This window comes from Delphinapterus leucas, chromosome 2 (genome assembly GCF_059928025.1).
Source record: "Delphinapterus leucas isolate spDelLeu-1000000601 "Yukka" chromosome 2, BTC_Dleu_Yukka2, whole genome shotgun sequence".
Lineage (NCBI taxonomy): Eukaryota > Metazoa > Chordata > Mammalia > Artiodactyla > Monodontidae > Delphinapterus > Delphinapterus leucas.
Genome location: NC_143130.1, coordinates 66,118,250 through 66,143,258, shown reverse-complemented (window position 1 = coordinate 66,143,258; position 25,009 = coordinate 66,118,250). Strand labels below are relative to the sequence as shown.

The 25,009-nt window shown below is 38.8% G+C and overlaps 1 protein-coding gene across 1 annotated transcript in view; it reads left to right on the top strand.

Annotated features, from left to right (window-relative positions):
• ARIH1 (ariadne RBR E3 ubiquitin protein ligase 1) overlaps positions 1–25,009 on the top strand; it is a 113,095-nt gene that overhangs the window by 64,781 nt on the left and 23,305 nt on the right. Inside the window, exons 4-5 of the mRNA XM_022579959.3 lie at positions 6,603–6,695; positions 7,194–7,249. Of these exons, the coding sequence (XP_022435667.1) occupies positions 6,603–6,695; positions 7,194–7,249 (149 nt within the window). The remainder of the gene's footprint in view (positions 1–6,602; positions 6,696–7,193; positions 7,250–25,009) is intronic.

The following is a 25,009-nucleotide window of genomic DNA, read 5'->3' as shown; positions in this document are numbered from 1 at the left end:
AAGTAGGTAAACACAAGGTAGTAAGGGAACAAATATATCAGAGGAGGAGGAAGGAAAGGGAACTAAGACAGGATGATACCCTGATATATCCATGATGATAAAACTCTTTTTTTAAAAAAGTTAACTTATTTTATTTTTGGCTGTGTTGGGTCTTCGTTGCTGCACACGGGCTTTCTCTAGTTGCGGTGAGCAGGGGCTACTGTGCGGGCTTCTCATTGTGGTGGCTTTTCTTGTTTCAGAGTACAGGCTCTAAGTGTGTGACCTTCAGTAGTTGTGGCTCACGGGCTCAATAGTGCTCAAGTTGTGGCTCAAGGGCTCAAGTTGTGGCTTGCAGGCTCTAGAGCGCAGGCTCAGTAGTTGTGGCGCACGGGCTTAGTTGCTCCGGGGCATGTGGCATCTTCCCGGACCAGGGTTTGAACCCATGTCCCCTGCATTGGCAGGCGGATTCTTAACCGCTGTGCCACCAGGGAAGCCTGATGACAAAACTCTTGAGCACAATGAATATGTCTTTATACTACAGGTTAGTTGTTGCTTTATCTTTGGGCATGCGTGTGTGATTTATTTTTTTAATTTATCTTGTTTAGTCTTGTTATCTATTTAATTAGAAAAGTTATTGGGGGACTTCCTGGTGGTCCAGTGGTTAAGACTTTGCCTTCCAATGCAGGGGGTGCGGGTTTGAGCCCTGGCCGGGGAGCTAAGATCCCACATGCCTCCCAGCAAAAAAAAGCCAAAACATAAAACAGAAGCAATATTGTAACAAATTCAGTAAAGACTTTAAAAAATGGTCCACATCAAAAAAAACAAAAAGTTATTGGAAAGGGAGGGGAAAGAAAGCTTTCTTTTTGCCTTTTTATCTTATCTTATAATAAGCCCTGGTGTAGAAGTCCCAGAAGTAAAGGTGTTACTTATAGTGATCACATACTAACCATTGTGACCTTTAATCTCTCAGTCTTTGAAAAACGAATAAAGCACATGAGGATGTGTATGTGTTCTTCTTTTTTTTAAGGCCATTTTCTTTTTATTTATTTATTTTCGGCTGCGTTGGGTCTTTGTTGCTGCACACGGGCTTTTCTCTGGTTGTGGCGAGTGGGGGCTACTCTTCGTTGCGGTGCGCAGCTTCTCATTTTGGTGGCTTCTCCTGTTGCGGAGCACGGGCTCTAGGTGCATGGGCTTCAGTAGTTGTGGCTTGCAGGCTCTAGAGTGCAGGCTCAGTGGTTGTGGTGCATGGGCTTAGTTGCTCCGCGGCATGTGGGGTCTTCCACTACCAGGGCTTGAACCCATGTCCTGCTTTGGCAGGTGGATTCTTAACCACTGCGCCACCAGGGAAGCCCTGTGTATGTGTTTTTAAGTCACCAGTAAAACACTTTAGAATTTCTGATACATGACTCTACTGTATTTGTCCTTTACAGAATGCCCCTTCTCATTATAGTTTCAAAAATTACTCTCCTTTAGTAATCTGGTAACAGGTTAGTGCCAGATCTCCTTCACTACTGGGGAGTAATGAGAATAGATTCTTTTTATTGATTTCCCGGATCTTTTTTTTTTTTTTTGCGGTACGCGGGCCTCTCACTGTTGTGGCCTCTCCCGTTGCGGAGCACAGGCTCCAGATGCACAGGCTCAGCGGCCATGGCTCACGGGCCTAGCCGCTCTGCGGCATGTGGGATCTTCCCGGACCGGGGCACAAACCCGCGTCCCCTGCATCGGCAGGTGGACTCTCAACCACTGCGCCACCAGGGAAGCCCCCAGATCTTTTTTTTAATGGGTGAGAATATTGATTTCTCAAATATTTATCTTCACTCATTTTGTGAATGAGTTAGAATCATTGTCAATCTCTGAATAGCACCATATTTTAAAAAATTAATTTATTATTTTTTTTGGCTCCGTTGGGTCTTCGTTGCATGCAGGCTTTCTCTAGTTGCAGTGAGTGGGGGCTGTGCTTCATTGTGGTGTGTGGGCTTCTCATTGCGGTGGCTTCTCTTTTTGTGCGGCGTGGGCTCTAGGCATGCGGGCTTCAGTAGTTGCAGCATGTGGGCTCAGTAGTTGTGGCACATGGGCTTAGTTGCTCCGTGGCATGTGGGATCTTCCTGGACCAGGGATCAAACCCATGTCCCTTGCATTGGCAGATGGATTCTTAACCACTGCGCTACCAGGGAAGTCCCCATATATTTTTTTTAAGATTTATTTATTGTTTATTTTAAATTTATTTTTAGCTGTGTTGGGTCTTAGTTGTGGCATGCGGGATCTTTCGTTGCAGAGCGCAGGCTTCTCTCTAGTTTTGGTGTGCAGGTTTTCTCTTCTCTAGTTGTGTTGTGCAGGCTCCAGGGTGTGTGGGCTATGTAGTTGTGGCGCGTGGGTTCCAGAGCGCATGGGCTCTGTAGTTTGCGGTACGCAGGCTCTCTAGTTGAGGCTCGCAAGCTCAGTAGTTGTGGCACGTGTGCTTAGTTCCCCGATGAGGGATTGAACCCACGTCCCCTGCATTGTAAGGTGAATTCTTTACCACTGGACCACCAGGGAAGTCCCTGAATAGAACCATATATTTTTATTTTTATTTATTTATTTTTTTGCAGTACGCGGGCCTCTCGCTGCTGTGGCCTCTCCCGTTGCGGAGCACAGGCTCCGGACGTGCAGGCTCAGCGGCCATGGCTCACGGGCCCAGCCGTTCCACGGCATGTGGGATCTTCCTGGACCGGGGCACAAACCCGTGTCCCCTGCATCGGCAGGCAGACTCTCAACCACTGCGCCACCAGGGAAGCCCTAGAACCATATTTTAACCTTGATATTTTCTGTGATTTGTTCTGTAAAACCAGTCTCAGGGCTCTGAAACATTTTCTTCCCTGGCTACTTTCCAGGTATTTTTTATATAGTTGATATGCTGTAATATTGTATCCTGACTATTTTCATCTATATCATAAGCAACATCAGAAATTTTGTAAGCATATTTCAAATAACAGCTAATTAGAAAATGTTATAGAATTTAAAATGCCACTATAAGAGCCACAGAATGAATAAAAGAGCTGGGAATAAACTTGGCAAGAAGTATGGAAGATTTGTATGAAGAAAAGGGGAGATAAATGAATGCCAAGTATTTGGAAAGAGGAATAATAATGAAATAAAGAAAAAGAATAGATTGATGGCGGTAGGGAGGGAACTAGTCCTACCAAATTCAGGAATAGGCAGTGCAGTGATTTCCCTGGTGGCACAGTTGATAGGGCTTTGCACTCCCAGTGCAGGGGGCCTGGGTTCGATCCCTGGTCAGGGAACTAGATTCCATATGCATGTCCCAGCTGAGTTTGCATGCCACAGCTAAGGAGCGTGCGAGCCGCAACTAGGACCCGGGGCAACCGAAAAAAAAGGAATAGGCAGTGCGGTGGAACAGGAGAGTCAAGTATACATGAGGAGAATTTAGTATACAATAGAGGAGGCATTTCAGATAAGGTGGATTATTTAATAAATGGTTGATGGAACAACTTGGTAGCCATCTGGAAACTTCGATTCTTACCTAACTGCTTATATCTAAATTAATTTAGAAGCCATAGATTCTAAAACTAATACATTTTGCCTCATATGAATACAGAGCTTCTGCATAGCAGCAAAATGTAAACATTGAAACTGGGAGAAAATATTTTCCACACTTATAAACAGCCAATTTTCTACATAAGTAAAACACCCCAGTAAATGATTTAGAAAAAAAGCTCAGAGGAAAAATGGGCAAAATAGGAGAAGAAATTTCACAGAAAAAGAAATATACAGCCTTAAATCTTTTTTCATATGTTTAAACTTCACTCATAAAAAGAAATTAAAATGAAAACTAATGGTAGTTACTTCATTTTCACCTGTTAGATTGGCAGAGATCAAGGAGTTGGATAATACACTGTTTTGACATGGGTCACCAAGGTTTTGACGTGGGTCAGCAAGGGTCACCAGGGTCATATTCCCACTAAGGTTCTCTTCTATAGTATAAATTGCAACAGCCCCTATGAACAAAGCTTTGTAATAATCAAATTCTAAATTTATACTGTTACTATTTCACTTGTACAAATTTTTTCTGATACACATTCACAATCACAAAGGTAATAATAATAATAAAGAAAACCAAGATGCAGAAGAAAGTTTGTGGTACTTTTACCGTGTGTGTACCTGTGTACATTAGAACATCTCTGGAAGAATATAAATGTAAGATATTGGAAATAGTGATTACTTCTGGGTAGAGCGGTAGAGGACAAGGTAGAGAAGGATGGGGATGAGGGAGACTTATTTTTCCAACGTAAACTCATATTGTTAAATAATTGTCTTTAACATCAGCCTGTATTACTTACTCATTTAAAAATAATTTGGTAGGGCTTCCCTGGTGGTGCATTGGTTGAGAGTCTGCCTACCGATGCAGGGGACGCGGGTTCTCGTCCCGGTCCGGGAGGATCCCACATGCTGCGGAGCGGCTGGGCCTGTGAGCCATGGCCGCTGAGCCTGCTTGTCCGGAGCCTGTGCTCCGCAACAGGAGAGGCCACAACAGTAAGAAGCCCGTGTACCGCAAAAAAAAAAAAAAAAATTGGTAGTAAATATTGTAAAATATTCTTAAACTAAAATATGATAACCATTGGACTTCCCTGGTGGCACAGTGGTTAAGAATATGCCTGCCAATGCAGGGGACACGGGTTTAAGCCCTGGTCCGGGAAGATCCCACATGCTGCGGAGCAACTAAGCGTGTACCACAGCTACTGAGCCTGCGCTCTACAGCCCATGAGCCACAACTACTGAGCCTGTGTTCTTTAACTACTGAAGCCTGTGCTCTGCAACAAGAGAAGGCTCCACAAGGAGAAGCCCGCATACTGCAGTGAAGAGTAGCCCCTGCTCACTGCAACTAGAGAAAGCCCGCGCACAGCAGCGAAGACCCAACACAGCCAAAAAAAGAATTAAAAAATAAAGTATGATAACCATTATTTGTCTTTTGAAAATACAGTCCTCTAGACTCTCTTATATTATTTAAAGTACCTGCTTTTAATATCCCATTATAGAAGATAGTAGTATCCTTCATTTAACCAGCCGTCAAACAGATAGTATTTCAAATCATATAAGTAGTATAAGATTAGACCAAAATGTTACTATTATTCAAATGTTACTATTATTCTGAGTAAATATTTTGGTTTCCATAGCATTTTATTTTCTAGGTTAGCCATGTTCCATGCAGCTCCATTAAGTGCTGTATTTGTGTCACATTTGAAAAATAACAGCTTTGGGAGCTCCCTGGCGGTCCAGTGGTTAGGACTTGGTGCTTTCACTGCCGTGGGCTGGGTTCAGTCCCTGGTTGGGGAACTAAGAATCCCACAAGCCGCGTGGCGTGGCAAAAAAATAAAAATAAAAAATAAAATAACAGCTTTATTAAGATGAATTCACATACCATACAACTTGCCTATTTAAAGTGGTCTTCAGTCACAGAGTTGTTCAGCCATTACCACAATTAATTTTGGAACATTTTAGTAACCCCCCAAAGACCTGTTCCTTTTACAGTCATTTCTCATTCCTTCCTAAGCTTCCCAGCCCTGAGCAACCACAAATCTACTTTCTTTCTCTGTGAATTTACATATTATGGACATTTCATATAAGTGGAATCAAACAGTATGTGCTCTTGTGATTGGCTTATTTCACTTAGCGTGTTTTCAAGGTTCGTCCACATTATAGTATGTATCAATACTTTGCTCCCTTTTATGGCTGAATTATGTTCTGTTATTATTGATATTTCACATTTTGTCAGTTGATGGACATTCAAGTTGTTTTCACTTTTGGGTTATTGTTGATAATGCTGCTGTGAACATTTGTGTACAAGTTTTTATGTGGGATGTATGTTTTCATTTCTGTTGGGTATATACCTAGGAGTGGAGTTGCTGGATCATATGATATATTTTATTTTTTATTTTTTTTTGGCGGTACGCGGGCCTCACTGTTGTGGCCTCTCCTGTTGCGGAGCACAGGCTCCGGACGCGCAGGCTCAGCGGCCATGGCTCACGGGCCTAGCTGCTCCGTGGCATGTGGGATCTTCCCGGACCGGGGCACGAACCCGTGTCCCCTTCATCGGCAGGCGGACTCTCAACCACTGCGCCACCAGGGAAGCCCTCTGTTTAATTTTTTGAGAAAATGCCAGTGTTTTCCAAAGTTCCTGTAGCATTTTATATTCCCACCAGCAGTGTATGAAAGTTCTGATTTCTCTACATGCTTGTCAACGCTTTTATTATGTCTTTTTGATTATAGCTGTCCTAGTGGGTGTGAAGTGATGTCTCACTGTGGCTTTGATTTACATTTCCCTGATGACTAAGGATATTGAGCATCTTTTCATATGCTTATTGGTACAAACTTGTTTTGTGCCTTTCCTAAAAATTATAAATATCTACTGCAGATGCATCTCATTAATTAGGTGTTTTGTGTTCAATGAATTTGCATGTATAGATTTCACCACCTAGAAGTTCATTTTAGGAACCCATCTAGTCATGTCAAATTGGACATTTTGGCCACTGCGAGAAATGTGACCTAGTAGAGCCTTATTGAGTCACTATATATAGTGATTCTCCTGATAATGTATTTTCAAAGTCCATGTATTATTTTTGTTGCAGTATTTCACTGGCCTTGAATGTGGACATAAGTTTTGTATGCAGTGCTGGAGCGAATATTTAACTACCAAAATAATGGAAGAAGGCATGGGACAGGTAAAAATGCTAATTTGTTTCTGAGTTTTTCTTGAATTTCTTATAGTGTTTAGACCCTTACACAAATATAAATAGGTGAAGCGTTCTGGGTTGTGAATTGCATGTGGACTTTTTTTCTAGATTAAAACAACTAAAAGATAATTGAGACTTTTTTCTATTTACAATGAGGCATTCCAGTTAAAGATCCAGTCCAGGTAATATTTTCTCAGCAGGCATTAACATTTGTATTTATCAGGCTAAACTTGTTGAGAATTTTTGTCATATCTCTTGCTTTTGCCAGTCAAATTTTATATTGAAAAACCAGTTGTTTGGGTTAGCAGTTTTACTTACTTTATGGTGATACACATACACACACATGTTTTCTTTAATAGAAAGGGAGTGATTAAGGTCCTATAAATGTTAAGGTATCCTCAGAACCTAGCAAAGTTCCTGGCAATGGTAAACATTCAGTAAATATTTGTTGAATGAAGACATAGTTTAAATTTTGATCTTTTTCAGACTATTTCGTGTCCTGCTCATGGTTGTGATATCTTAGTGGATGACAACACAGTTATGTAAGTACTTTTGATAGATTCTGCATGTTGAATATTGATTAGTTGGTTAAACCAAATTAATTTTCGCTCAACACCATAGAGGAGGTAAAATTTTTAGTGTCTGAAGAGACTTTCTAATCTATATTCCTTTGTAGTACACAAGCCTGTTTGTAACCTGGTTAAATGCCCAGTCAGTATTCTGGTAAAGTTGGCAGTACATGATAGCTAGATTTCAGTAAACCTTGTGGTTGGAGAATAGGATATGTCAGTGTGTCAGCTGATGTCCTCTGGGAAGCAGATGCCAAGACAAAGTTAAAAGGGGAGGCGATTTATTGTGGGATAGCATCTGTGTAGGATAAAGAGGAGGAGGAGCACTAGACAGACCATGATACAGTTCTTATACTTGTTAAATGAGAGAAAGAAGGAAGGAGGATTCAATACGAAGAGACTCAGACTATGTTGCAGCTGTGAGAGTCTCTGTTAGCCCTGTGGGGAACTCCAGTGCATAGGTTTCCCACAGAGGAATACCTCAGTAAGCAGAAATGGCCAGGCCCTGGTACCATTGTCATGCTCAGTCTGTCACTGGGAGCTAACCAGGGGGAATATGGCCTCAGCTGGAACACTGCTACAGATCCCAAAGACCCTGCAGCTGGAGGCTGTTGGCTATCTACTGGCCTTGTGAAATGTTCCCTTTTGAAGCAGAGAAAGAAACTTGAAGAAACAAGCATAGTTAGCTCCTATACATGGGGTAAAATCCCAGGTTGTTTAATTCCTGAGTCAGTGCTGTTTTCATGACCTCAGGCTACCTAATTGATTTCAGTCTAGGAAGATAAACATATGAGGGCCTGAATGATCCATAGTCAAATTGTGTAATTAGTCCTGGATAATTGCCTATATAAAGGTATGTCTGTGTTTAAGCACTGGGATTTGAAGGTAATAAAAGTAAAAGCAGCCATGTGCTTTAGTGAGCAAATTTCTTAATCTAATGAAGCCATAAATTGGTTTAACCAGTACAGTTTATAAAGCCACTGATTCCACTTTGTTAATCCCAACCTACTTTGGTTTACTAAAATATATTTACTGTTGTTGTCAGCTTGTGTTAATACTGTTTCTATCTTTCAGTAAATCTTATTTCCATTATTGTTTTAAGCTAACAAACATAAACATGTATCATCTTAAAGTACCGCCATTCTTGCAGCCTTCTTTATCTTGTCCCCTGATACTTTAATTCCTTATATTCTTTCATCAGTACATTTCATCAGCATAGGTCACTGTATCTTTTCATTCATTCCACAGACATTTACTGGGAACCTACTCATTAGCACATATACACAGGAGAACAACAAAAAAATTACGATACATTTCCTTTCTCCAAGAGGTTCATAATAATAAATAAATAAAATGCATAGTTTAAGTTTTATGTATAAATGTATATATAAAGTACATTTACAAAGAAGCAAACTACTCTACCTGAAGAATTTAGGGAAGCTTTACTTAGGGAGTAATATCAAAGAGTAAAATTTTGGGTTGAGGGAGTGGAGGGTAATATTAAAGAAGGGATGCCAATATTTTTTAAATAGTCCATGAACTTCTCTGTTATGTATTCTGTAGTAGCTAGAGCACAGAGTAGCAGATTACTAGAGATGAGGATGAAAAGAGTTTGACAGTTTATGATGAGTTTCATCATAGAAGGTTATTAGGACTGATAAGAAAGAATTTGGTAATATCTAATATGAGTGAGCGTATAGTACAATGGGGAGTATACTGTTGGAACCTTTTTGTAACGCAGTTTGGTGATTTCTACAAATGTATATGCTCTTTGGCTTTTTGTTTAATAGTTTCATCACTTTGAATATGTCATTGTACTGCCTTCTTGCCGCCATTGTTTCTGATAAGTCAGCTATTAATTATATTTTTGTCCCCTGTTTGCTACTTTCAAGATTTGCTGTGTCTTTGGCTTAAAACAGTTTTGACTATGATATATCTAGATGTGGTTCTCCTTGTGCTTATCCTCTTTGGGGTTTCTTGAGCTCTTTGGATGTGCATGCTGGTGTACGTCCACATTTTACCTTAAATAGTTGTATGCTATATCTTTCATATTCTTTCTTTTAAATAAATAATTTATTCCTTTTAGAATTTAAAAGGTTAATTAAATGAGAGAAAGTGCAGTTTTTCATGTTTAATCTTAAGATCCGGACTTCTCTGGTGGCGCACTGGTTAAGAATCTGCCTGCCAATGCAGCGGACGTGGGTTCGAGCCCTTGTCCTGGAAGATACCATGTGCCGCAGAGTAGCTAAGCTCTCGCGCCACAGCTACTGAGCCTGCACTCTAGAGCCTGTGAGCCACAACTACGGAGCCTGCGTGCCACAGCTACTGAAGCCCTCGCGCCTAGAGCCTGTGCTCCAGAACAAGAGAAGCCACCGCAATGAGAAGCCTGCACACCGCAATGAAGAGTAGCCCCCGCTCGCTGCAACTAGAGAAAGCCTGCGTGCAGCAATGAAGACCCAACATAACCAAAATAAATAAATAAATTTATTTTAAAAAAAATCTTAAGATCCATAACTGAAATATGCTTTTTTTCCCTTAATATGAAAGGAACTGAATCCTTCCCAGTGATGGATTATCAGTTTTTTAAAAATTTCCAACTTGAGAGATTTTAAAAATGGTTTCTTGTTTTAATTCGAATTAAACTCATTTGGAACTTGAAACTGAAACCTGATTCTTCCTGAAGACATATTACCCTTTAGCCCTCTCAATTTGAAGCTAGCGTGTTTTCCCCTGTGTATTTTATAGTCAAGAGGTAAAGTCATCGTTCCCCTTGGTCCCAAATGCTGTTTTCAGACCATTTCGCTTCTTCAGTTTAAAATCCATAAATCCTTTGAGTCTTGTTGTCCAGCTGTATCATGGTCCTTTGTGCTTTTCTCTGCTTGACATCTTGGTCTGTCCCATTTAATTATTTGTAGTGCTGTCACCTCAAGCACAATCTTTTCTTTCTCCCAAGGCTTGCTGTCATCTAGTGTGATTTCAGTGCCCATACGTGTAGTTCATTCTATACCCTAGCCCTGTAGTTCTACAAGTGTGGTCCCCCGACCAGCAGCATCAACATCACCTAGGAGCTTGTTAAGAGAATGCATATTTTCAGGCCCAGCTCCAGACTTACTGAATCAGAAACTCTGGGGACAGGGCCCAGCATTATGAATGACAAGCTGTCTTAGTATGGTTCTGATGCATACTTATGTTTGAAAACTCTTGCCATAGCCTTTCATTTCTGTGATCTACTCGTTTCCAGGAAAATCCCCTTCACCTTAGCCATGTACTCCTAAGGCCACCACCCTAGGCCTACTCTAGTTCTACTCTTACTTTACAAAATCACGTTTATCTGCCTTTTCCTAAAAGAGTGCTCTTTGGGGTCTATCTGTCCCACTATTCTCAATCTATGCACTTTATACAATCTCCCTAGGCATACATTGGAGATTCCCAATTTTTTTAAAAAAAAATTAATTTTATTTTTTTTGGCTGCGTTGGGTCTTCGTTGCTGTGCACGGGCTTTCTCTAGTTGCGGGAGCAGGGGCTACTTTCTGTTGCGGCGCGCAGGCTTCTCATTGCAGTGGCTTCTCTTGCTTGCAGAGCACAGGCTCTGGGCGTGGGCTTCAGTAGTTGTGGCACACAGACTCAGTAGTTGTGACTCGCGGGCTGTAGAGCACAGGCTCCGTAGTTGTGGCACATGGGCTCAGTTGCTCCGTCGCATGTGGGATCTTCCCGGACCAGGGCTCGAACCTGTGTCCCCTGCATTGGCAGGCAGATTCTTAACCACTGTGCCACCGGGGAAGCCCCGGAAATTCTCAAATTTATATCTCCAGATTAACACTCTTTTTTGATCTTGGGACCCATATATCCTAGTGCCTATCAGGCATCTTCATTTGTACATTACTCTGGCTTTATCTTGTCCAGTCCTCCTACTACCTTTACCACCACCAGAATCATTCTTTTTGCTTCTCAGTATCATATAATGGCATCACTTGGTGTTAAAGATTTGCCTGAATGAGAAACCTTGGTGATATCCCTGATTCACTTTTCTCCTGCATTTTTCAGTCATCCTTGCACGAAATTCTGTAAATTCCACATCCTAATTACCTTTAAATCCATCCATTTCTCTCTGTTTCTACTGCCATTAACCTGATTCGCGCCATCATCTTGTCTTAGCTGGGAATCTGCAACTGGCTCCTAAGTGATTCCCTTATACCCAGTGTTACCACCTTCCAGTTCTTCTTCACAAATGGCTTTCGTTGTCCTGTATTGCTTACCTATGCAACTTCATCTTTTGCCTCACCTTTTCTCACATTATTCTAGCCACGTAGAGCTTGGTTTCTTGAAAGTACTGTGCATTTTATTTGCATTTGGTTTGGTAGGATTTTTTTTACTTTTTCTTCCTACTGTCTCTTGACTTTGTTTCTTACAAGCAGTGCTCGCTTTCTGTTTTACTCTTCAGTTCTCTTAATCTACTCATCATCTTAGTCATTCTTAACACCTCAGTTTAACTCATTTTCATTTTGGTTTGGATAGACATCCTATGTGTTCCTTAGCTCCTCCATATTTCCCTTACCCTGCACTTTTGTAATTGCCTGTATCCTTGTCTGTATTCTTTCTTAGGCTGTAAGTTGACCCCAGGTACCCTATTTATGTTGACTGAATTCTTTTCTTATTTCCATTCAGGATGTGTGACTTTAACCTTGGTAAAATACTACACAGAAATTATTCACTGATCTTTCAGTGCTTCTTAGACTCACTTCTTAAGATTAGTGATTCATTGGATTCACCTTTTCACTCCTTCGCAATGGGTGTGTAATAGGCCCGTGTCCTTGAATAAGTAACTGGAAATATATTATTCTCCCTGCTTTCATAAGCGTATGTTATCATTGCTAACTCCAGTGATTGATTTGTGCTATGATACCATTAGGGCTATTTGGCTAAGTGGGGCTCCCCTTCTTTGATGCTTTCATGAGATTAATTTAAACTATTTATCTAAATTATTTATCACTTGAGACTGAATAAATCTTTGTCTCTTTCTGTTCATACTAGTAGTTGGTTAGTGGTTTGTGGTTTTTTTTTTTTGGCTGCACCATGCAGCTTGTGGGATCTTAGTTCCCCGACCAGGGATTGGACCCGTGCCACGGTAGGGACAGCCTATAATCCTAACCACTAGGCCACCAGTGAACTCACAGTAGGTTAGTTTTTTTTATGTAGTTGTTTGGGGCCTAAATTTCTTTTTCTATGTATAGCTTCTCTAGTAATCTTAGGGATGATAAAGGTAAACTTGTATCTGTTTAATCTTTAAAGACCTGCAAGTAATGTATTTAGTCACACCTTGACTAATCATTGTTATCATTAACACATATCTGGAATTGTGATGTTCTGATTCAACATCCTGCAGGGTGTGTCTAAAAAATGGAATGGTTTATTTTCATATATGGGGGTTTTTAGAAACAGATAAGCAGAGATGATGACAGAAACTCATTGCCACTTAGTTCTAGCAAAATTATTCCAGATGATTTTTTTTTAAAGCTTTAAGTGATACATAAGATTTTTAAAAAATGAACTAAAAATAGAGTTACCATATGATTCAACAATCCCACTCCTGGGCATATGTCCAGACAGAACTGTAATTCAAAAAGATACATGAACCCCTATGTTCATAGCAGCACTATTTACAATAGCCAAGACATGGAAACAACCTCAATGTCCGTCAACAGAGGAATGGATAAAGAAGATGTGGTACATATATACAGTGGAATACTACTCAGCCATAAAAAAGAATGAATAATGCCATTTCAAGCAACATGGATGGACCTAGAGATTATCATACTAAGTGAAGTAAGTCAGAAAGAGAAAGACAAATACCATATGATATGACTTATATGTGGAATCTAAAATATGACACAAATTAATTTATCTACCAAAGAGAAACAGACTTAGAGAACAGACTTGTGGTTGCCAAGGGGAGGGGGCATGGGGGAGGGATGGCTTGGGAGTCTGGGGTTAACAGATGCAAACTATTACATATAGAATGGATAAACAACAAGGTCCTACTATATAACACAGGGAACTATATTCAATATCCTGTGATAAACTGTAATGGAAAGAATATAAAAAATGTGTATATATATGTATAACAATCACTTTGCTCTACAGCAGAAATTAATACAACATTGTAAGTCAAGTATACTTCAATTATAAAAAAAGATTTTTTTAAAATGGATCTTAGGATCTTGGTATAGATAATCCATACCTCTATTGGCTAATTCCTCACTTGTCTGAAAAGGGCAGAAATGTTCTTTTAAAAATAGATTGTCTTAAATTAGATAATATAACTTAAAAGCTATTCTTCGATAGTTATTTCCTGTTCCATCAACTTTAAGCAGTAAATCTTAACTACTTACTATGTAAGGTGAGGAAATTGCTGCCTCTGTGCTGTCATTCACCTTTAATCTCTTCTACTCCCTAATTTCTGTTAGATACATAATTACTTTATATTGTCAACTTTATACTTAAATCTATTCTGGAACAGTTTCTTTTATGTTTTGTCAGTAGGTTTAGTCACGAAATGGTAAGCCTGTGCTTTTATAATATTATAATTGTAAATATTACATAAAACCAAGTAATTGAATGGATCCAGAGCAAAGTAAATGTAGTCCTGTAAGTCTGTGCTGCTCCAAGAAGAATGAATATTCCAAACATCCAAGTCAGACGATTATTTTTTACATTCTATCACATAGGCTTGTGAAGCTGTGTAGACCCTCAGATGGTTTGTACCATCTGAGGCAAGAGACAAACTAAACTTTGATATGTGTATTAATCACAGTATAGTAGAGCAATCTCGTCTTTTACAGTGGAAATACATCATTTTTATTTAATTATAATCAGTTCAATTTGTTGTGCATTGGTTTTTGTTTTTACTTTTTGAATTAAGTTCTAAAATAAATTCAATAAATTGTGTAAAGTACATTTACTTTAGAAGTATGTTTTACTAACCACCCAGATCAAGGTACAGAATTTTTCCAGTACCCAGAATATTCATCCTTGTGACCCTTCCCAGACAGTATCCATCTCACCCCCACTACCTATTCTGACTTCTGTCACCACCAGTTAATTTTACCTGTTTTTGAACCTCATTTAAATGGAATTATGTAGCATGTTCTTTTTCTGAGTGTGTATCGGCTTCAGTTAATGTAATGTGTTTCTTTGAGGTATGTGCATGTTGTTAAGTATATATGTATGTTTTTAGGTTTGTTTTGTTTTTGCTATGTAGTATTTCATTCTCCTGATAATAGATACTTGGAGTTTTTTTGGTTTGTTTGTTTGGTTTTGACTACTGTGAAAAAACTACAAAGAATATTCCAGAAGTGTCTGGGTAGATATGCACTGATTTCTTTTGGGTATATAATGAAGAGTGAGATTTGTAGCCTTACAATAGGTACTGCCAGAGTATCTACTTTTCCAAAGTAGTTGTACCTCCACTTCTCCTAGTTATGTGTGACTGCTCTAGTCCTTGTTCACACTTGTATCACTAGTCTTTTCTAATTTTAGCCATTTTGGTGGGTATATAGGGATATCTCATGGTGGTTTTAATTTGCATTTCCTTGATGGGTAATGATGTCAGACACCTTTCCTTGGATATCCCTTTTTACAAAGTGCCCATTCAAGTCACTTTCTCATTATTAAAATTTTGTTATTTTGTCTATTTGTTAATTACTTTCTAAGAATTCTTAAAATATTCTGATATGAATCTTTTGTTAGATATATGTATTACAACTATTTTCCCCAATGTGTGGCTTACCTTTTTTCTCTCTCGATGTTTGGTGAACAGAAGTTTTTATTTTAATGGCATCTAATTCCTTATTTTCCCTCATTTATGATTATTGCTACTTACGAAATCTTTGCTTACCCCCAAGGTTGTATTTATTTTTAAGGCAGTCTACAGAGAGTTTATGGAGAATGCTTTGAAAACATGTGACTTTAAAGTTGTATGTCTCATGGTGGAGTAAATTAATGCTCCCCCCCATCATTTCTCTACGATGAAACAGAAAAGCACTACTTCAGTATTCTAAGTAGGAAATTAATCACAAATGTATAGAATACTGTCCGTTTTAAAATATATGCTTAAGGGATCAGAACTCAAGTTCACACTGAAAATAATTTCCTCGTCTCATTGAAATGCAAAATGAAATAATTTGTCAAGCTTTGGTAATTAATAAGGTAAAGTGTATATAGATAGGGATTAAATTACTGATAATTATTAAACTTTTAATAATGTTTTTGAACTATAAATGTGAAGTTCCAGATTGAAGGGAAGCAGAGAAGGGTGTTGGAGGGCTGCGTGAAGCTGATTGTGTCAGGCCTAATAGGCCATTAAGGTTTTTGGCTTTTATTCTAAGATAGAGTCATGAGAGGATTTTGAGCAGAGGAATGACTTGGTCATAGAGGATTGCTGTGACTGCTCCTATTAAAAAGAGACTAAATGGGAGCAAGGAGATGGCAAGACTATTAAAACAGTCCAGAAGAGAAATGATGTTGGTTTGATCCAAGACTGTAGCCGAGGAGGTAGTGAGAAATGGTTGGATTTTGGATGTGTTTTCAAGGTAGAGTTAGAGTCAAACTCTGATAAAAGAGGGAGATGAGCCAGAGATGATTGTAAGATCATTTTGACCTTTGATTGTGATTACATGAATTCAGATGATAGTATATGTTACATTTCTTTTTAATGACCAGAAATTTGAGCAGAGATTTTTTTATAAAGTTGTTAATCATCACATTGTCATAACCCTACAACCCAAAAAGCCCACCAGTAGGGGAAGATGGAACGTAATAGCAGCTTTAAAAAGATTTATGAATTATTTTAATACATTGGAAAATGCCTATAATGTTAGTTTTAAAAAACTAAGGTATAAAATAATATGTAGTAAATTTTCTATTTAAAATTATATATCATACATTTACAGAAAAAAAGAGCAAAGAGTCTAGATTCATAAAAATCTTGAGTGGTTATTCCTCCTGAGCAGTAGGGTTAAAGGTGATTTTTATTTCATTCTTTATACTTACCTATAATTGGTTTGTCAGGGGGAGAAAAAACCGTTTTTAAAGAAAAATATTTCATCATTAGTCCTAAATTGAAGCATAATATTGTTGACTTATTCAGGGTGCTATATAAGTATAAGACACATAAGTATTTTATGTTTAGTGTAAGTATACTAAAGTACTGGGCATACTAAAAAAAAAAAAAATCCTGTGTTTAAAGTTACCTGGTTTCAAAGCACAGCTCTCTAGTTATCTCATTTGTAAAAGCATAGAATTATCCCAGAACCCAAGGGCGTTTAAATGCTTTTTACCCTGTGCTCAGAATGTATATATAGATGGCATTCAGTAAAAGTCTTTTTTTTTTTTACCTTGATAAAGAGCTGCCTTCTATGGTGAGAATTGGCATAATAGCTATTTTCAACATAAGTGATGGCAGCAGGACCTTGTGAAGATAATTAGCTTATTAATGGCCAGGTTGACACTTGCCTTCTTGAGAATGCTTATTCTCAAAGATGGGAGATCACTTTCTTTTTCTTCCCTATCACCAACTTAAGGCTTAGTCATTTTGGCCTAATAGCTATGGCTGACCTTTATTCTTGCCAGTTATGCTTAGACTAGAATCATCTATAAGAAATCATTAGGGTTTGTCACATCAGAGAACCATTATGGGTAATAGAAGGAGTAAGATGTATTTGGAAATCAGGGATTCTGACTTTGAGTCTGTTTCTTAATTATTTTTTAATTGATGTGAATTTCATATAGCAATATTCACCATTTTGACTAGTTTAAAGTACACAATTCAGTGTACCAAAAGAAATCCCATAACCACTAAACAGTCAGTCCTCACTCCTTCCTCCCCCTAGACCCTGACAACCACTCATCAGTTTTCTGTCTGTATGGATTTGCTTATTCTGGACATTTCATTAAAATGGAGTCATACAGTATGTGATCTTTTGTGTCTGGCTTCTGTCACTTAACATAATGTTTTCAAGGTTCATCCATGTGGTAGCATGTATAAGGATGCCGTTCCTTTTTATGGCTAAATAATATTCCATTATATGGATATTCCATATTTCTCCATTCCTCAGTTCTTGGACATTTGAGTTATTTATACTTTTTGTGGAAACGTTTGTTATTATTTGAACATTTGTATGCAAGACTTTTATTGAACACATATTTTTGATTCCTTGGAGTGAAATTGCTGGGTCATATGGTAATTCTGTGTTTAACTTTTTGAGGAACTGCCAAGTGCACTAATCATTTTTATACCTCATTTTCAACATCTGCAAGATGTGGAGGTTTACTCATTTTAAAAATCCTTATTAAACACTTACCACAGACCAGGCACTGTACTTAACATAAGAGATCTTTTCATGGAGGTTATTGTTTGGTTGGGGATAGGGAAACAAGAAGGCAGATATTAAACAAATGATTATACAGATAGCTGTCTAATGAAAATTAAGACACATCCTATAAAGGAGAGGTGTGTATAATGTGCCATAGGAACTAAGGTAAAGGTGGTCTGTGTCTAGACTGGTATGGTGAATTGTCAGAAAAGGCCTGCATGAGTAACAATATATCCTAGCTGAGTGAAATAAAATATAATAATAATAGCAACTTCATCTTACATTTATTGAGTGCTTACTATTTGCCAGGCACTATTCTAGGCGGCCAGCTCTATTTCTTCTCTCCATCTTACAGATTAGTAAACTGAAAAATGGAAAAGTTAAAGAACTTACCCTCAGTTCATAGTTAGTATGTTGTGAAGCCAGTATTCTAACCTAGGTTGTCCCACCTCAGAGCCCCACTATGATAATCTTTTGTTTCCTTTCCAAGGGAGGTGGCCCCAAGCAAAAGCCTCTGAGGAAGTGTGGTGTATACTCTTTTGAAAGAATACAGATATGAGGGGAGTACACTGAAAGTAGCTCAGGACAGGTGGGGTCTCTTTTTTCTTTCTTTTTGGCCACACTGCGCCACATGCAGGATCTTAGTTTCCCAACCAGGGGTAGAATCTGTGGTCCCTGCAGTGGAAGCTCAGAATCTTAACCACTGGACCACCAGGGAAGTCCCAGGGTGGGGTCTTATGGAAGAAGAGAAGTGAGTGGGATAAGAAACTCAAGAAATAGATGAAGCCAAATTGTATAAAACTTTCCTGTTCATTTAAGAGATTTTAATGAGATTGGACTATGCATTTTTTTTCACATCTTTGTTGGAATATAATTGCTTTACAATGGTGTGATAGTTTCTGCCTTACAACAAAGTGAATCAGCTATACATGTGCATATATCCCCATATCTCCTCCCTCTTGCGTCTCTATCCCACCCGTCTAGATGGTCACAAAGCACCAAGCTGATCTCTTTGTACCATGTGGCAGCTTCCCACTAGTTATCTATTTTACGTTTGGTAGTGTATATATATCCATGCCACTCTCTCACTTTGTCCCAGCTTCCCCTTCCCCTTCCCCGTGTCCTCAAGTCCATTCTTTACATCTGCATCTTTAGTCCTGTCCTGCCCCTAGGTTTTTCAGAACCTTTTCTTTCTTAGATTCCATATATATGTGTTAACATACAGTATTTGTTTTTCTCTTTCTGACTTACTTCACTCTGTATGACAGACTCTAGGTCCATCACCTCACTACAAATAACTGAATTTTGTTTCTTTTTATGGCTGAGTAATATTCCATTGTATATATGTGCCACATCTTCTTTATCCATTCATCTGTTGATGGACACATAGGTTGCTTCCATGTCATGGCTATTGTAAATAGAGCTGCAGTGAACATTGTGGTACATGACACTTTTTGAATTATGGTTTTCTCAGGGTATATGCCCAGTAGTGGGATTGCTGGATCGAATGGTAGTTCTATTTTTAGTTGTTTAAGGAACCTCCATACTGTTCTCCATAGTGGCTGCATCAATTTACATTCCCACCAACAGTGCAAGAGGGTTCCCTTTTCTCCACACCCTCTCCAGCATTTATTGTTCGTAGATTTTTTTTTTTTAATTTATTTATTTATGGCTGTGTTGGGTCTTCGTTTCTGTGCGAGGGCTTTCTCCTGTTGTGGCAAGCAGGGGCCACTCTTCATCACGGTGCGCGGGCCTCTCACTATTGCGGCCTCTCTTGTTGCGGAGCACAGGCTCCAGACGCGCAGGCTCAGTAGTTGTGGCTCACGGGCCTAGTTGCTCCGCGGAATGTGGGATCTTCCCAGACCAGGGCTCGAACCCGTGTCCCCTGCATTGGCAGGCAGATACTCAACCACTGCGCCACCAGGGAAGCCCTGTTCGTAGATTTTTTGATGGCCATTCTGACTGGTGTGAGGTGATACCTCATTGTAGTTTTAATTTGCATTTCTCTAATGATTAGTGATGTTGAGCATTCTTTCATATGTTTGTTGGCAATGTGTATATCTTCTTTGGAGACATGTCAATTTAGGTCTTCCACCCATTTTTGGATTGGGTTGTTTTTTTTTTGGTATTGAGCTGCATGAGCTGCTTGTATATTTTGGAGATAAATCCTTTGTTAGTTGCTTCGTTTGCAAATATTTTCTCCCACTCTGAGGGATGTCTTTTCATCTTGTTTATGGTTTCCTTTGCTGTGCAAACGCTTTTAAGTTTCATTAGGTCTCATTTGTTTATTTTTGTTTTTATTTCCATTTCTCTAGGAGGTGGGTCAAAAAGGATCTTGCTGTGATTTATGTCATAGAGTGTTCTGCCTATGTTTTCCTCTAAGAGTTTGATAGTCTCTGGCCTTACACTTAGGACTTTAATCCATTTTGAGTTTATTTTTGTGTATAGTGTTCGAGAGTGTTCTAATTTCATTCTTTTACATGTAGCTGTCCAGTTTTTCCAGCACCACTTACTGAAGAGGCTGTCTTTTCTCCGTTGTATATTCTTGCCTCCTGTATCAAAAATAAGGTGACCATATGTGCGTGGGTTATTCTCTGGGCTTACTGTTCTGTTCCATTGATCTATATTTCTCTTTTTCTGCCAGTACCATACTGTCTTGATTACTGTAGCTTTGTAGTATAGTTTGAAGTCTGGGAGCCTGATTCCTCCAGCTCTGCTTTTCTTTGTCAAGATTGCTTTGGCTATTCGGGGTCTTTTTTGTTTGCATACAAATTGTGAAATTTTTTGTTCTAGTTCTGTGAAAAATGCCAGTGGTAGTTTGATAGGGATTGCATTGAATCTGTAGCTTGCTTTGGGTAGTATAGTCATTTTCACAATGTTGATTGTTCCAATCCAAGAGCATGGTATATCTCTCTATCTGTTTGTATCATGTTTAATTTCTTTCATCAGTGTCTACAGTTTTCTGTGTACAGGTCTTTTGTCTCCTTAGGTAGGTTTATTCCTAGGTATTTTATTCTTTTTGTTGCAGTGGTAAATGGGAGGGTTTCCTTAATTTCTCATTGAGATTTTTCGTCATTAGGAAAAATGTATAGGAATGCAGGAGATTTCTGTGCATTAATTTTGTATCCTGCTACTTTGCCAAATTCATTGATTAGCTCTAGTAGTTTTCTGGTAGCATCTTTAGGATTCTCTGTAGTATCGTGTCATCTGCAGACAGTGACAGCTTTACTTCTTTTCTGATCTGGATTCCTTTTATTTCTTTTTCTTCTCTCATTGCTGTGGCTAAAACTTCCAAAACTGTGTTGAATAATAGTGGTGAGAGTGGGCAGCCTTGTCTTGTTCCTGATCTTAGAGGAAATGCTTTCAGTTTTTCACCACTGAGAATGATGTTGGCTGTGGGTTTGTCATATATGGCCTTTATTATGTTGAGGTAAGTTCCCTCTGTGCCTACTTTCTGGAGAGTTTTTATCCTAAATGGGTGTTGCATTTTGTCGAAAGCTTTTTCTGCATCTATTGAGATCATATGGTTTTTCTCCTTCAGTTTGTTAATATGGTTTATCGTGTTGAATGATACGTGTATACTGAAGAATCCTTGCATTCCTGGGATAAACCCCACTTGATCATGGTGTATGACCCTTTTAATGTGCTGTTGGATTCTGTTTGCTAGTATTTTGTTGAGAATTTTTGCATGTATCTTCTTCAGTGATATTGGTCTATAGTTTTCTTTCTTTGTGACATCTTTGGTTTTGGTATCAGGGTGATGGTGGCCTCGTAGAATGAGTTTCGGAGTGTTCCTCCCTCTGCTGTATTTTGGAAGAGTTTGAGAGGGATAGTTGTTAGCTTTTCTAAATGTTTGATATAAGTCGCCTGTGAAGCCATCTGGTCCTGGGCTTTTGTTTGTTGGAAGATTTTTAATCACAGTCTCAATTTCAGTGCTTGTGATTGGTTTGCTTATATTTTCTATTCCTTCCTGTTTCAGTCTCAGAAGGTTGTGGTTTTCTAAGAATTTGTGCATTTCTTCCAGGTTGTTGGAATATAGTTGCTTGTAGTAATCTCTCATATTTCTGCAGTGTCAGTTGTTACCTCTCCTTTTTCATTTCTAATTCTATTGATTTGCGTGTTCTCCCTTTTTTTCCTTGATGAGTCTGGCTAATGGTTTATCAATTTTATCTTCCCAAGGAACCAGCTTTATTTTTATTGATCTTTGCTATTGTTTCCTTAATTGCTTTTTCATTTATTTCTGATCTGACCTTTATGATTTCTTTCCTTCTGCTAACTTTGGAGTGTTTCTGTTCTTCTTTCTCTAATTGCTTTAGATGTAAGGGTAGGTTGTTTGAGATTTTTCTTGTTTCTTGAGGTAGGATTGTATTGCTATAAACTTCCCTCTTAGAACTGCTTTTGCTGCATCCCATAGGTTTTGGGTCATTGTGTTTTCATTGTCATTTTTTGTAGGTATTTTTTAATTTCCTCTTTGATTTCTTCAGTGATCTCTTGGTTATTTAGTAGTGTATTGTTTAGCTGCCATGTGTTTGTATTTTTTTTTCTTTACAGATTTTTTCCTGTAATTGATATCTAGTCTTATAGCGTTGTGGTTGGAAAAGATACTTGATACGATTTCAATTTTCTTAAATTTACCAAGGCTTGATTTGTGACCCAAGATATAATCTGTCCTGGAGAATGTTCCATGAGCACTTGAGAAGAAAGTGTATTCTGTTGTTTTTGGTTGGAATGTCCTATAAATGTCAATTAAGTCCATCTTGTATAATGTATCATTTAAAGCTTGTGTCTCCCTATTTGTTTTCATTTTAGATTATCTGTCATTGGTGAAAGTGGGATGTTAAAGTCCCCTACTATGATTGTGTTACTGTCAATTTCCCCTTTTATGGCTGTTAGCATTTGCCTTATGTATTGAGGTGCTCCTATGTTGGGTGCATAAACATTTACAATTGTTATATCTTCTTCTTGGATCGATCCCTTGATCATTATGTAGTGTCCTTCTTTGTCTCTTGTAATAGTCTTTATTTTAAAGTCTGTTTTGTCTGATATGAGAATTGCTACTCCAGCTTTCTTTTGATTTCCATTTGCATGGAATATCCTTTTCCATCCCCTCCCTTTCAGTCTGTATATATCCCTAGGTCTGAAGTGGGTCTCTTGTAAACAGCATATATATGGGTCTTGTTTTTGTATCCATTCAGCCAGTCTATGTCTTTTGGTTGGAGCATTTAATCCATTTACATTCAAGGTAGTTATCGATATGTATGTTCCTATTACCAGTTTCTTAATTGTTTTGCGTTTGTTATTATAGGTCTTTTCCTTCTCTTGTGTTTCCTGCCTAGGGAAGTTCCTTTAGCATTTGTTGTAAAGCTGCTTTAGTGGTGCTGAATTCTCTTATCTTTAGCTTGTCTGTAAAGCTTTTAATTTTTCTGTCGAATCTGAATGAGACATTTGCTGGGTAGAGTAATCTTGGTTGTAGGTTTTTCTCCTTCATCACTTTAAATATGTCCTACCACTCTCTTCTGGCTTGCAGAGTTTCTGCTGAAAGATTAGCTGTTAATCTTATGGGGATTCCCTTGTATCTTATTTATTGTTTTTCCCTTGCTGCTTTTAATATTTTTTTCTTTGTATTTAATTTTTGATAGTTTGATTCATATGTGTCTTGGCATGTTTCTCTTTGGATTTATCCTGTATGGGACTCTGCGCTTCCTGGACTTGATTGACTATTTCTTTTCCCATATTAGGGAAGTTTTGAAGTATCATCTCTTCAAATATTTTCTCAGTCCCTTTCTTTTTCTCTTCTTCTTCTGGGACCCCTATAAATCGAATGTTGGTGCATTTTATGTTGTCCCAGAGGTCTCTGAGACTGTCATCAATTCTTTTCGTTCTTCTTTATTCTGCTCTGCAGTAGTTATTTTCACCATTTTATCTTCCAGGTCACTTATCTGTTCTTCTGCCTCAGTTATTCTGCTATTGATTCTTTCTAGAGAATTTTTAAGTTAATGTGTTGTTCATCATTGTTTGTTTGCTCTTTAGTTCTCCTAGGTCCTTGTTAAACGTTTCTTGTATTTTCCCCATTCTCTTTTCAAGATTTTGTATCATCTTTATTGTCATTACTCTGAATTCTTTTTCAGCTAGACTGCCTGTTTCCTGTTCGTTTGGTCTGTAGGATCTTTAACTTGCTCCTTCATCTGCTGTGTGTTTCTTTGTCTTCTCATTTTGCTTAACTTACTGTGTTTGGGATCTCCATTTCGCAGGCTGCATGTTCGTAGTTCCCGTTTTTTTTTGGTGTCTTCCCCCAGTGGCTAAGGTTGATTCAGTGGGCTGTGCAGGCTTTCTGGTGGAGAGGACTGGTGCCTGTGTTCTGGTGGATGAGGCTGGATCTTATCTTTCTGGTGGGCATGACCGCGTCCAGTGGCGTGTTTTGGGGTGTCTATGACCTTATTATGATTTTAGGCAGTCCCTGTGCTAATGCGTGGGATTGTGTTCCTGTCTTGCTAGTTGTTTGGCATAGGGTGTCCAGCACTGTAGCTTGCCGGTTGTTGAGTGCAGCTGGGTCTTAGTGTTGAGATGGAGATCTCTGGGAGAGCTTTCGCCGTTTGATATTATGTGGAGCCGGGAGGCCTCTGGTGGACCAATGTCCTGAACTCGGCTCTCCCACCTCGGAGGAAGAGGCCTGACACCCGCCGGAGCACCAAGACCCTGTTAGGCACCGGCTCAGAAGAAAAGGGAGAAAAAAATTAAGAAAGAAAAAAATAGAATAAATTAAAGTTATTAAAATAAAAAATAAATTATTAAAAATTAAAAAGTAGTTTAAAGAAAGAATAATAATAAAAAAAGTCAGCAACCAAACCAAAAAACAAATCCACCAGTGATAAGCAGCGCTAAAAAGTATACTTAAAAAAACAACAACATAGGGCTTCCCTGGTGGCGCAGTGGTTGAGAGTTCGCCTGCCGTTGCAGGGGACATGGGCTCGTGCCCCGGTCCGGGAAGATCCCACATGCCGCGGAGCGGCCGGGCCCGCTGAGCCTGCGCTTACGGAGCCTGTGCTCCACAACGGGAGAGGCCACAACAGTGAGAGGCCCGCATACAGCAAAAAAAAAAAAAGAACAACATAAAAACGGACAGAGCCCTAGGACAAATGGTAAAAGCAAAGCCATACAGACACAATCACACAAAGAAGCATACACATACACACTCACAAAAAGAGAAAAAGTAAATATATATATATATTTAAAAAAAAAGGAAGAGAGCAACCAAATGAATAAACAAATCTAGCAATGATAATAAACTCTAAACACTAAACTAAGATAATCATAAAACCAAAAACAAATTAGATGTAGAAAGCAAACCCCAACTCTACAGTTG